Here is a 14,488-nt window from a genome sequence, read left to right on the forward strand (position 1 = left end):
TGTTGTGGGGTGGGGGGAGGGGGGAGGGACAGCATTAGGAGATACACTTAATGCTAAATGACGAGTTAATGGGTGCAGGAAATCAACATGGCACATGGATACATATGTAACAAACCTGCACATTGTGCACATGTACCCTAAAACCCTAAAGTATAATAAAAAAAAAAAGAATAAATTTGTTTTCTACAGTAAAAACATTTTAGTGAGGCCAGGCATGATGGCTCTCGCCTATAATCCCAACACTTTGGGAGGCCAATGCAGGAGGATCACTAGGAGTTTGGAACCAGCCCTGGTGACATAGTGAGACTGTACAAAAAAATTTTTTGTTTTTTTTTTTTTTTTTGAGACGGCGTCTTGCTCTATCACCCAGGCTGGAGTGCAGTGGTGTGATCTCAGCTCACTGCAAGGTCCGCCTCCTGGGTTCACGCCATTCTCCTGCCTCAGCCTCCCAAGTAGCTGGGACTACAGGCGCCCACCACCACACCCGACTAATTTTTTGTGTGTTTTTAGTAGAGACAGGGTTTTAACCATATTAGCTAGGATGGGCTTTATCTCCTGACGTTGTGATCCACCTGCCTCAGCCTTCCAAAGTGCTGGGATTACAGGCGTGAGCCGCCCCACCCTGCCATCTGTACAAAAAATTTTAAAATCAGCTGGGCGTGGTGGTGTGCACCTATAGTTCCAGCTACTCAAGAGGCTGAGATGGGAGGATTTCTTGAGCCCAGGAAATTGAGGCTGCGGTGTACCGTGATCACGCCACTGCACTCCAGCCTGGGCAATAGGGTGAGACTCTGTCTTTAAAAAAAGCAAAACAAAAAACAACCTTTTAGTGAGAAGAGTGGCATTGTTTTCATTTTTGCAAGTCTCTTTAATGTGTGGCTTAATAGAAGACAGTTGGATTCTCATCTCGTTCTGCATTCAGTCTGTCAAATATGTTGTTTTGGTTTAAGTTCATGAGGCAAACTATTCACACAGGTATGTAGCTGGAAAAAGGAGGGAAATTTTAGTAGTCTTTTCAGCCACTTGTGGCTATTTGATACTACCCCCAATTTGAACAAGTGGTGGTTTCTTAAACTTAATTGCAGTGTGGAATCTGAAATCATATCAGTGAACTCTTAATACTATTTTGTTAAAATCCATTAGTCTACCTTGCACTCATACTCATGCATGATTTTTTAACGTATTTGGAAAATACTGGTTCACTGAGTTACACAGATATTCCAAGTGTCACATTTCATGTACAAATCATCAGTCATATTGCATCTGGAAAATCTCCTTTTCACTTGTGACTGAAAAGGATGAAAATGTCATAGTAGTATAATAAATGTACTGTGACCTCTCAGATCCTCTAGAAGGAACCCATAGGAGTCTGTGGAACACTCTTGTAGAACCGCCAAATAGAACTCCTAAATACCCTTTACCCCAGATTCAGGCTCACCGATTTTTTATCTTTTGCCCCATTTGCTTTATCATTCTTTGTGTGCATGTGTGTGGGCACTCCCACGCACTCTGAGTCATTTGAGAGTAAATTGTAGATATGCTCCTTTACCTTGTTTCAGTATGTCTTTACTTCAAACCATGGTCCTCTTGTTCCCTGGGGACATGTGGCAAGGTTGTCGCAATGAGGGGTAGGGGGTGCTCCCTGCATCAAGAGGCCAGAGATGCTGCCAAAAATCCTAGGATGTACAGAACAGCCCTCCCAACAGAAACTTCCTCAGCCCCAAATGTTAGTCATACCGAGGTTGAAAAACCCTGCCTTAAGAGTATTCTCTAACATGACCACAGTACAGTTTTCAAAATCAGGAAACTTAATACTGATTCAGTATCTAACGCACAGTTTATATTCATATTTTAGATATTATCCCAATAACCTTTGAACTATACCCCACTCAAACTACCCCCCAACCTGGGCACAGGCTCACATGTTGTACTGTCATGGTTTTTGTTTGTTTGTTTGCTTGCTTGTTTGTTTTAAGACCAGGTTCTCAGACCAGGCACAGTGGCTCACACCTGTAATCCCAGCACTTTGGGAGGCCGAGGCAGGTGAATCACATGAGGTCAGGAGTTTGAGATCAGCCTGGCCAACATGGCGAAACCCTGTCTCTGCTAAAAATACAAAAAATTTAGCTGGACATGGTGGCAGGCGCCTGTGATCCCAGCTACTCAGGAGGCTGAGGCAGGAGAATCACTTGAACCCAGGAGGCGGAGGTTGCATGAGCTGAGATTGTGCCATTGCACTCCAGCCTGGGTGACAAAGCAAGACTCCGTCTCAAAAAAAAAAAAAAAAAAGGATGGGTTCTCATTCTGTCACCCAGGCTGGGGTACCGTGGCACGATCTCGGCTCACTGCAACCTCCACCTCCTGGGCTCAAGGCCATCCTCCCACCTCAGCCTCCCAAGTGTCTGAGACTACAGGCATGTGCTACTGCTCCTGGCTAATTTACTTATTTATTTTTGTACTTTTCATAGAGACAGTTGTTGTGTTTCCTTAGTCTCCTTTAAGAGTGCAGATGAGCTCTTTTGTAGAATGCCCCTCAGTTTTGTGTCATGCATTTTTAACATGAATACCAGAAAAGCACTTCATTGTATTAGAAGGCACATCTGGAGCCCAGGTATGGTGCCTCATGCCATAATCCTAGCTGTTTGGGAGGCTGAGGCAGGAGGATCATTTGAGCCCAGGAGTTTGAAACCAGCCTGGGCAAATAGTGGGACCCCTTCTCTACAAAAAATTTAAAAATCAACTGGGTGTGGTGGTGTATGCCTGTGGCCCCAGCTACTCAGGAGGCTGAGGTGAGAGGATCACCTGAGACAAGGAAGTTTGCAATGAGGCATGATTACACCATTGCACTTCAGCCTGAGTGACAGAGTGATGACACCATCTCTTAATTTTTAAAGAGTCAGCTTATATTCCTTGGAGAAACATCTTTTTTGCACCATTGTTATGATTCAGACAGAATCCTTCCATGATTTTTTTTTTTTTTTAATTTTTAGAGACAAAGTCTCACTCTGTCACCCAGGCTGGAATGCATTGGCTCAGTCATAGCTCACTGCAGCCTCCAATCCCTGGGCTTAAGTGATCCTCCCACCTCAACTGCCCGAGTAGCTGGACTGCAGGTGTGAGCCACCATGTGTGGCAAAATAATAATAATAATAATAATAATTAGATAATACCCAGTGTTGTTGAGGACATGAGGAAATGCATTTTCTTTCACATGCTGCTATTAGGAGTGTAACAATGCAACTGCAGTCATAGCTCACTGCAGCCTCAAACTCCTGGCCTCAAGCAGTGCTCCCACCTTCGCCTCCCAAAGTAGCCTCCCATGACTTCTAACAGGATTCCTTCAAAACAAAACATATTCCTGAAAAATGAGTAGGAAAAGAAGATGAGAATTATTTATTTTTGCTATATGTTATGTTATGTTATGTTTGTTATGTTATGTTATGTTATGTTATGTTATGTTATGTTATGTTATGTTATTTTTGGTGATGGAATCTCCCTGTGTTGCCCAGGCTAGAGTGCAGTGGTGCAATCTCGGCTCACTGCAACCTCTGCCTCCTGGGTTCAAGCAATTCTCCTGCCTCTGCCTCCCGAGTAGCTGGAACTATGGGTGCCCACCACCACGCCCGGCTAATTTTTGTAGTTTTAGTAGAGACAGGGTTTCACTATGTTGGCCAGGCTGGTCTTGAACTCCTGACATCAGGTGATTCGCCCGTCTTGGCCTCCCAAAGTGCTGGGATTACAGACGTGAGCCACTGTGCCCAGCTGAGAATATTTTAGAAGACATTGGTAAAATATGATGGAGCTAGCACACACTGCCCCAAACCCAGAAAAGGTTTTTAGACCTTTTTTCTTTTTCCAGCTCCAATTTATGACAATTCTAAATCTGTCTCTCAAATTGTTTCAAAAAAGGACTGATGTATACTTTGGAATTCTAATTTAATAAGTTTTTTTTTTTTTTTTGAAATCAGTGGAGGAATTTATTTTTTTTTATTTTTTTTTTGCACACAAAAACAATAAACATTTTCTAAAAATACATACAAACAAAAAGATGCGTATCAAACATATTAGGAAGGTTGCACATGGGAAGTCGGGGAATAGAAATGGGGGGTGGGAGTTAAAATAAATGAGAGAGGGACTTTATATGGATCAGTGATAATAATCTTCTATTTGACAAAGAAGAGGGAGAAGGAAGAGGAAGAAAAAGAAAGTGGGATAAAGGATCAGAAAGGGAGGAAAATAGAAAAAATTAGAGTATGACTCCAGGGTAGACCTGTTTTGTTGTCACTGAGTTGGTTGGTTGGTTTGTCTGTTGTATTTTTCATGTTTCGCCAAGTTGGCCAGACTGGTCTCGAACTCCTAGCTCGAAGTGATCAACCCGCCTCGCCCCCCAGAGTGCTGGGACCACAGGAGTGAGCCACCACGTCCAGCCCCCACATTGCTTCTGGACTCCGTGGTAGACCTCCCAGACGGAGCGGCCGGGCAGAGGCGCTCCTCACTTCTTCCCAGACGATGGGTGGCCGGGCAGAGGCTCTCCTCACTTCCCAGATGGGGCGGCCGGGCAGAGGCGCTCCTCACTTCTTCCCGGACGGGGCGGCCGGGCAGAGGCGCTCCTCACTTCTTCCCGGACGGGGCGGCCGGGCAGAGGCGCTCCTCACTTCTTCCCGGACGGAGCGGCGGGGCAGAGGCGCTCCTCACTTCTTCCCGGACGGGGCGGCCGGGCAGAGGCGCTCCTCACTTCCTCCCAGACGGGGCGGCCGGGCAGAGGCGCTCCTCACCTCCCAGACGATGGGTGGCCGGGCAGAGGCGCTCCTCACTTCTTCCCGGACGGGGCGGCCGGGCAGAGGCGCTCGTCACTTCTTCCCGGACGGGGTGGCCGGGCAGAGGCGCTCCTCACTTCCCAGACGGTGGGTGGCCGGGCAGAGGCGCTCCTCACTTCCCAGACGGTGGGTGGTCGGGAAGAGGCGCTCCTCACTTCCCAGACGATGGGTGGCCGGGCAGAGGCGCTCCTCACTTCCCAGACGATGGGTGGCCGGGCAGAGGCGCTCCTCACTTACCAGACGGTGGGTGGTCGGGCAGAGGCGCTCCTCACTTCCTCCCAGACAATGGGTGGCCGGGCAGAGGCGCTCCTCACTTCTTCCCGGACGGGGTGGCCGGGCAGAGGCGCTCCTCACTTCTTCCCAGACGGGGCGGCCGGGCAGAGGCGCTCCTCACTTCCCAGACGGTGGGTGGTCGGGAAGAGGCGCTCCTCACTTTCCAGACGGTGGGTGGCCGGGCAGAAGCGCTCCTCACTTCCTCCCAGACGGGGCGGCCGGGCAGAGGCGCTCCTCACTTCTTCCCAGACGGGGCGTCCGGGCAGAGGCACTCCTCACTTCCTCCCGGACGGGGCGGCCGGGCAGAGGCGCTCCTCACTTCTTCCCAGACGAGGCAGCCGGGAAGAGGCGCTCCTCACTTCCCAGACGGGGCGGCGGGGCAGAGGCGCTCCTCACTTCTTCCCAGACGGGGCGGCCGGGCAGAGGCGCTCCTCACTTCTTCCCAGACGGGGCCGCCGGGCAGAGGCGCTCCTCACTTCTTCCCAGACGGGGTGGCTGGGCGGAGGCGCTCCTCACTTCCTCCCAGACGGGGCGGCCGGGCAGAGGCGCTCCTCACCTCCCAGACGATGGGTGGCCGGGCAGAGGCGCTCCTCACTTCTTCCCGGACGGGGCGGCCGGGCAGAGGCGCTCCTCACTTCCCCCCGGACGGGGCGGCCGGGCAGAGGCGCTCCTCACTTCCTCCCGGACGGGGCGGCCGGGCAGAGGCGCTCCTCACTTCCTCCCGGACGGGGCGGCCGGGCAGAGGCGCTCCTCACTTCCTCCCGGACGGGGCGGCCGGGCAGAGGCGCTCCTCACTTCCCAGACGGTGGGTGGCCAGGCAGAGGCGCTCCTCACTTCCCAGACGGTGGGTGGTGGGGCAGAGGCGCTCCTCACTTCCCAGACGGTGGGTGGTCGGGAAGAGGCGCTCCTCACTTTCCAGACGGTGGATGGCCGGGCAGAGGCGCTCCTCACTTCCCAGACGATGGGTGGCCGGGCAGAGGCGCTCCTCACCTCCCAGACGATGGGTGGCCGGGCAGAGACGCTCCCCACCTCCCAGACGGGGCGGCGGCCGGGCAGGGGCTGCAATCCCAGCACCCTGGTAGGCCAAGGCAGGCGGCTGGGAGGCGGAGGCTGCCGCGAGGCCAGACCACGCCACCGCACTCCAGCCCGGGCAACACCGAGCACCGGGTGAGCGAGACTCCGTCTGCAGTCCCAGTACCTCGGGAGGCTGAGGCGGGCAGAGCACTCGGCGTCAGGAGCTGGCGACCAGCGTGGCCAACATGGCGAACGCGTGCCTGCAGCGGAGAAAAAGGAGAAAAAGCGGGCAGCAGGGAGCCGAGTAGATTGCAGCCTGGGCCACAGAGAAGAAAAGAAAGAAAGAAAGAAGGAAGGAGGGAGGGAGGGAGGGCAATTTAATAAGTTAATCAACTTTGTGGGTTCGTGGTTGTTTTGAGACGGAGTCTTGCTGTCACCCAGGCTGGAGTGCAGTGGCACGATCTTGGCTCACTGCAACTCTGCCTCCTGGGTTCAAGCAATTCTCCTGTCTCAGCCTCCCATGTAGCTGGGGTTACGGGGACCCACTACCATGCCCAGCTAATTTTTTTGTATTTTTAGTAGAATGGGGTTTCACCATGTTGGCCAGGCTAGTCTCAAACTCCTGGCCTCAAGTGATCCGCCCGCCTCGGCCTCCTGGAGTGCTGGGATTACAGGCATTAGCCACTGTGCCCAGCCCAAGTTAATCAACTATGAAGAGAAAAATAAAATCACATAATCTTGGTCGTTCAGCCTCTCATAAGAAATCCAAATTGTTTTTTGCTTTTCCATGCTGTTTACTTGTATTTCCGAATTGTAGAGTCAAAGGAGAAGTTCAGAGTCCCATCAGCAATGCACCTGTCATACAGGAAGATCTCATCGTGTCCTGTAACACCAGATACCATTTTCAGTCTTTTCTCTCTTTCTCCTGCAGGGCTACACCAAGTCCATTGATATTTGGTCTGTAGGCTGCATTCTGGCAGAAATGCTTTCTAACAGGCCCATCTTTCCAGGGAAGCATTATCTTGACCAGCTGAACCACATTCTGGGTAAGGTTCCTGAGCCCTTCAGGAGCTAGATTTACTCAAGTTTGCCTGCCTACGGCTTACATCAAAGTCACTTCATTAAATTAAGAAGAGTTCTAATATACTCTTTAACCTGTGGTAGGTGTGAATTTTTAACCTTCTCTAATTTAAAGTGTTCAGGACTTTTGTGTAAAAACATAAAGGTAAACATCAGGAGTGGTGATAAGCCGTTAATTATCAGGGTTCATTCTGACTCAGAGTTGATGGTGTGTAGTCATTTACCTTGGTCTTGATAACTAATAGCTAATTTTTTTATCTGATAGGTATTCTTGGATCCCCATCACAAGAAGACCTGAATTGTATAATAAATTTAAAAGCTAGGAACTATTTGCTTTCTCTTCCACACAAAAATAAGGTGCCATGGAACAGGCTGTTCCCAAATGCTGACTCCAAAGGTAAATGTTATTTCATTGATTAGTTTTTTCTTAGGCTTAGCTTCGCGTTTATTTGTTAAATTGTTAGGTCACTAGCCTGAAAAGTGAGCCTATGGCTATTGGATAATGCTTTCTTTAGTGCTCACTCTGAATTGTTGTCTTCCTTTTTTTTTTTTTTTTTTTTTTTTTGAAACAGTGGCAGTGCAGTAAGGAAGCCTGGTAATGACGGTCTAGTTCTCCACCTTTTGGTTTCTTTGCTAATTTTAACTTGCATTAGGGTCACTTTTTTTTTGTTTTGTTTTTGTTTTTTGTTTTTGTTTGAGACAGAGTCTCACTCTGTCGCCCAGGCTGGACTGTAGTGGCCCGATCTCAGCTCACTGCAACCTCCTCCTCCTGGTTCAAGCGATTCTCCTGCTTCAGCCTCTCAAGTAACTGAGACTACAGACGCGTACCACCACGCCTGGCTCATTTTTGTATTTTTGGTAGAGACAGGGTTTCACCATGCTGGCCAGGCTGGTCTCGCACTCCTGACCTTTTGATCTGCCCGTCTCGGCCTCCCAAAACTGGGACTACAGGCGTGAGCCACAGCGTTCAGCCTAAGGTCACATTTTTAGGTCTCAGGAAGTCTAGGACCCTGCAAACAAATTACACCTTTTCATCTTGTCACTTGATAATTTTTAAAATCAGGTTTATTGAAGAATAATTTACACAGAATAAAATTCACACTTTTTAGTTGTGTGGGCCTCTGAGTTTTAACAAACATAAACTGTCATGTAACAACCACCACAATTGAGATGTGGAATATTCCCATCATCCCCAAAAGTTGCCTTGTGCATTTGTAGTCGGTCATCTCTCTGCAACCCCAGTCTCTGGCAATCATTGATCTGATTTCTATCTCTATAGTTTTGCCTTTTCCGGCATGTCACGTTAATGGAATCATGGAGTATGTAGCCTTTTTATGTCTAGATTTTCCCATTCAGCATAATGCATTTGGGATTTATAAAAATCCATGTCATTGCTTGTGTCAGTCTCTTCAGCAAATGGTGCTGGAACAATTAGACACCCATATGCAAAATTTACAAAACTCAAAATGGAACATAAACCTAAATATAAGGCCTAAAGTTATTAACCTTCAAGAAGAAAACAGGAGAGAATCTTCATGACCTTATGTTAGGCAAAGATTTTTTAGAGTACCCATAAAAGAAAAAAGTGATACATTTGATTTTTTATCCTTTTTTTTTTTTTTAGGTTAGCTTCGTTTAATAATTGTATTATCCTTTATTCCCATTTAACGTGTACCTGTTAAATATAGTAGGCAGCTAGTTTTTAAAACTTCATGCTGTTATAAAACCATGATAGGCAGAATAATGACCCCCCACCCACCCCCCATGGCTATATTCTAATTTCTAGAGCCTATAACTGTGTTAGGTTACCTGGCAAACAGGAATTATGGTTGCAGATACAATCAAGATTGTTTATCAGCTGACCTTTTTTTTTTTTTTAAACTGCTCCTTACAGAGCAGGGCTAATTCACGGGCAGTGTGGTATGCCCAGAATAGGCCCATCAGCTGACTTTAAAGACAGGAAGGTTATCTTGGATTGTCTATCTAGGTAGGTGGATTATCTAGGTGGGCCCATTTATAAAAACAGGGTTCCTTAAAAGTGGAGGAGGGAATCTGAATAGGGTGGTTGTCCTTCCATATCTTTATCTACATACATGTGCATATTTTCTCTATAATTTATTTTTTCAAAATAATTATTATAAAAGTTAACTTTTTAAAAAATAATTATTATAAAAGTTAACTTGTTTAAAAATTCAGAAGTTGTAGAAATATTTAAGAAGGTAAAATTCTTTTATAATTATTCCCTAAATGTCATTGTTAATAGAATTGTGTCTTGAATATCTTTTCCACGTCAGTGCATAGATCTAGCTTATCGTTAATGATTTTATAGCATTTTTATCCAGTCTTCTGTTCGAAATTTAGCTATTTCTAACTTCCTATTTTATCTGTATGTGGTTATCTATACATGCATATGAATATATGTGTATATGTATATTTAACAACTGTCTACTTAAATGTTGAATTAGTTTTATGTATTGACCTGAGTGAAGGTTGAGAAATACTTGGTTGTTTAGAAATGAATTTCTTTTGAAAATGGGAGAAATTTTCTTTTAATCTTTCATATAAAGGTAGAAAAATTTCATCATTGTAGACAGTTAAGAAGTATGGGAGGAATGGTAAGGGAGTAAGATACTGATCACCAGGATCCCACAGTAACCTTTCACTTTTTTTGCACTAATGTGTGCAAGCTTCTGTGTGGTTGTAATTATATAATGTATTTTGGTTTTGGGGTGTTTTGGGTTTTTTTGTTTGTTTATTTGTTTGTTTTTTGAGACAGAGTCTCGCTCTGTCACCCAGGCTGGAGTGCAGTGGCATGATCTCGGCTCACTGCAAGCTCCACCTCCCGGGTTCACACTATTCTCCTGCCTCAGCCTCCCAAGTAGCTGGGACTACAGGCGCCCGCCCACCACCCCCGGCTAATTTTTTGTATTTTTAGTAGAGATGGGGTTTCACTGTGTTGGCCAGGATGGTCTCGATATCCTGACCTTGTGATCTGCCCACCTCAGCCTCCCAAAGTGTTGGGATTACAGGCGTGAGCCACCGTGCCCAACTTGTTTTGGGGGGTTGGGTTTTTTTTTTTTTTTTGGAGACTATCACCCAGACTGGAGCACAGTGGCACAATCTCGGCTCACTGCGGCCTCCACCTCTCAGGCTCAAGCCATCCTCCCACCTCAGCCATCTGAGTAGCTGGGACTACCCGCACCACCATGCCCAGCTAATTTTTGTATTCTTTGTAGAGACAGGGTTTTACCGTGTTGCCCACGATGGTCCCAAAGTCTTGAGCTCAAGCTATCTGCTCACCCTGGGCTTCTGAAGAGTTAGGATTACAGGTGTGTGCGTGTGAGCAAGCACACCTGGCCTGTAATGTATTGATGGTAGGATATTTTTAGCTAGAATGTCACATGCATAATACGTTACTGATTAGATTGGCTTGTATATTATACCTCCTAAGCATGTTACCTAAATGTTATTTCCTGAGTCGCTTTTTTAAAGAGGTGCGTAAGCAACAAAGCTGCACTATTAGGCCTGGTAATGTGGCTCATGCCTGTGATCCTAGCCCATTGGGAGGTCAACACAGGAGGATGGCTTGAGGCCACGAATTTGAGACCTGCCTGGACAACACAGTAAGACCCCATCTCTACAAGATTAAAAACTTAAAATTCAGCCGAGTGTAGTAGTACCTGCCTGTAGTCTGAACTACCTGGGGAACTGAGGAGGGAGGATTGCATGAGCCCAAGGAGGTCAAAGCCGCTGTTAGCCGTGATTGCATCATTGCACGCTGGCGGTGACACTCTTATCTCTTAAAAAAAAAAAAAAACTATTAGGCCTACTCCCAGACGTTCCTCTCCTGTTTGTTTCCTTACTCTTATCTGTAATTAATCACGATTTGCATCAAACTATTTCTGATTTTTTTTATGCTTATTTCCATTTTCTTTTTTTTTCTTTCTTTCTTTTTTTTCTGAGACAGCGTCTCACTCTGGCGCCCAGGCTAGAGTGCAGTGGTGTGATCTTGGCTCACTGCAACCTCTGCCTCCCAGGTTCAAGCAATTTTCTGCCTCAGCCTCCTGAGTACCTGGGATGACAGGCGCCCGCCACCACGCCTGGCTAATTTTTGTATTTTTAGTAGAGGTGGGGTTTTACCATCTTGGCCAGGCTGGTCTTGAACTCCTGACCTCATGATCCACCTGCCTCAGCCTGAGCCACCGTGCCCAGCTGCTTATTTTCATTTTCTTTTTTCTCCCCTCCCCTCTCCTCCTTTCTTTTGCCCTGCCCTGCCCTGCCCTGCCCTTCCCCGCCCCGCCCCGCCCCACCGTCACTTCTGTTGCCCAGCCGGCTGGAGTGCAATGGCGCAATCTTGGCTCACTGCAACCTCTGCCTCCCGAGTTCCAGTGATTCTCCTGCCTCAGCCTCTCAAGTAGCTGGGATTACAGGCATGCGCCGCCACGCCCAGCTAATTTTGTATTTTTAATAGAGATGGGGTTTTACCATGTTGGTCAGGCTGGTTTCAAACTCCTGATCTCAGGTGAGCCCCCTGCCTCAGCCTCTCAAAGTGCTGGGATTACAGGTGTGAGCATCAGTGGCCGGCCTTCATTTTGTTTTTTCTATTTTACTTTTTTTTTTTTTATTTTTTTTTTGAGACAGAATTTCACTCTTGTTGCCCAGGCTGGAGTGAAATGGTGTGATCTCGTCCCACTGCAACCTCCACCTCCCAGGTTCAAGCGATTCTCTTGCCTCAACCTCCCGAGTAGCTGGGATTATGGGCACATAACACCATGCCTGGCTAATTTTTTTTTTTTTTTTTTTTTTTTTTTTTTGAGATGGAGTCTGACTCTGTCGCCCAGGCTGGAGTGCAGTGGCACGATCTAGACTCACTGCAAGCTCCGCCTTCCGGGTTCACACCATTCTCCTGCCTCAGCCTCCCGAGTAGCTGGGACTACAGGCACCCGCCACCGCGTCTGGCTAATTTTTTGTCTTTTTTAGTAGAGACGGGGTTTCACCGTGGTCTCAATCTCCTGAACTCGTGATCTGCCCGCCCCGGCCTCCCAAAGTGCTGGGATTACAGACGTGAGCCACCACACCCAGCTGCCTGGCTAATTTTTTGTATTTTTAGTAGGAATGGGGTTTCGTCACATTGGCCAGGCTGTTATCAATCTCCTGACCTCAGGTAATCTGCCACCTCAGCCTCCCAAAGTGCTGGGATTACAGGCGTGAGCCACCACACCCAGCTGCCTGGCTAATTTTTTGTATTTTTAGTAGGAATGGGGTTTCGTCACATTGGCCAGGCTGTTATCAATCTCCTGACCTCAGGTAATCTGCCACCTCAGCCTCCCAAAGTGCTGGGATTACAGGCGTGAGCCACCGCACCTGGCCTTACTTTTTTTCCTTTGAGATGGGGTCTTACTCTGTTGCTCAGGCTGGAGTACAATGGCGTGATCACGGCTCACTTCAGCCTCGACCTCCTTGGGCTCAAGTGATCTGCCCACCTCAGCTTCCTGAGTAGCTGGGGCCACAGGCGCATGTCACCACGCCCAGCTAATTTTTTGTATTTTTCATAGAGACAGCATTGCGTCACGTTGCCAGACTGGTCTTGAATTCCTGGGCTCAAGGAATCTACCCTCCTTGGCCTCCCAAAGTGTTGGGATTACAGGCCAGGCATGGTGGCTCACGCCTGTAATCCCAGCACTTTGGGAGGCCGAGGCGGGCAGATCATGAGGTCAGGAGATCGAGACCATCCTGGCTAACACGATGAAACCCCATCTCTACTAAAAATACAAAATAATTAGATGAGTGTGGTGGCGGGCGCCTGTGGTCCCAGCTACTCGGGAGGCTGAGGCAAGAGAATGGCGTGAACCCGGGAGACAGAGTTTGCAGTGAGCCAAGATGGTGCCACTGCACTCCAGCCTGGGCGACAGAGCAAGACTCTGTCTCTAAATAAATAAATAAATAAATAAATAAAATTTTTAAAAAATTAGCTGGGTGTGGTGGCGGGTGCCTGTAATCCCAGCTATGCTATGCAGGAGGCTGAAGCAGGAGAATCGCTTGAACCCGGGAGGTGGAGGTTGCAGTGAGTTGAGATTGCACCATTGCACTCCAGCCTGAGCAACAGAGCAAGATATGGAAAGATGTTAGACCTACAAATGCCAGTGGTATGAACATTCACACAATCCTGTGATGCAGGTACTATCAACAATCATCTAAAAAAGAAAACTGGCTGGGTGCAGTGGCACATGCCTATAACCTGAGCACTTTGGGAGGCCGAGGCAGGAGGACTGCTTGAGCCTAGGAGTTCAAGACCAACCTGGGCACCATAGTGAGAACCCATCTCTACAAAAAATACAAAAATTAGCCAGATGTGGGGGTGCATGCCTATAGTCCCAGCTACTTCGGAGGCTGAAGTGGGAGGACTCCTTGAACCCGGGAGTTTGAGGTTATAGTGAGCTGTGATCATGCCACTGCACTCCAGCCTGGGTGACAGAGCAGGACTCCATCTCAAAACGAAACCAAACAAAAACACAATCTAAAAGTAGAGATGGGATTTCACCGTGTTAGCCAGGATGATCTCCATCTCCTGACCTCGTGATCTGCCCACCTCGGCCTCCCAAAGTGCTAGGATTACAGGCGTGAGCCACTGCACCCGGCCTAATTTTTTTTTTTATTTTTAGTAGAGACGGGGTTTCATTATGTTGGTCAGGCTGGTCATGAACTCCTGACCTCAGTTGATCTACCCGCCTTGGCCTCCCAAAGTGCTGGGATTACAGGACAGGTGTGAGCCACTGCACCCAGCCTCTAGTTGTTAAAGAGTGACTACACAGTGTTCCCTTGTAGGGATGACCCGTAAGTGTCCTTCAGCCAGAATCACATTGGACATTAAAGTTTACATCAGTTACCTATTACTGCATTAAAAAAACACTCCAAAACTCAGGCTTGAAATAACAGCCATGCATTTGTTCATGAGTCCATTGGGCTGGCACAGCCGGGTAGTTCTGCTGAGCCCGCCTGGGTTCAGCCATGCACTGCAGTCATCTGCTGGCTCCCTCCACCATCCCTCAATTGTGGTGGTTTAACATCTTAACGTCCTGCAGTTGCCTCTTTATCCTGAAGTAGACTAGACTCAGTGGTTTCTCATGATGGCAGAAATATTCCAAAAGAGCAAGAGCCTATGCTGCAAGGTCTCTTGGGACCAAATCTCAGAACAGCACTTCAACAGTTCTACCATGTTTTTTTGTTGTTGTTTTGAGACAAGGTCTCACTCTGCCACTCAGGCTGGAGTGCGGTGGCACAGTCTCAGCTCACTGCAATCTCTG

The 14,488-nt window shown here is 47.8% G+C and overlaps 1 protein-coding gene across 3 annotated transcripts in view; it reads left to right on the top strand.

Moving 5' to 3' along the window:
- Nucleotides 1-14,488, top strand: part of MAPK1 (mitogen-activated protein kinase 1) — a 169,979-nt gene that overhangs the window by 82,993 nt on the left and 72,498 nt on the right. For all 3 annotated transcript variants that reach the window (XM_063623608.1, XM_063623607.1, XM_055252347.2), the window contains exons 5-6: nucleotides 7,036-7,150; nucleotides 7,450-7,581. In XM_063623608.1, the coding sequence (XP_063479678.1) occupies nucleotides 7,036-7,150; nucleotides 7,450-7,581 (247 nt within the window). The remainder of the gene's footprint in view (nucleotides 1-7,035; nucleotides 7,151-7,449; nucleotides 7,582-14,488) is intronic.

The sequence above is a fragment of the Symphalangus syndactylus genome, chromosome 18 (assembly GCF_028878055.3).
Source record: "Symphalangus syndactylus isolate Jambi chromosome 18, NHGRI_mSymSyn1-v2.1_pri, whole genome shotgun sequence".
Taxonomy (NCBI): domain Eukaryota; kingdom Metazoa; phylum Chordata; class Mammalia; order Primates; family Hylobatidae; genus Symphalangus; species Symphalangus syndactylus.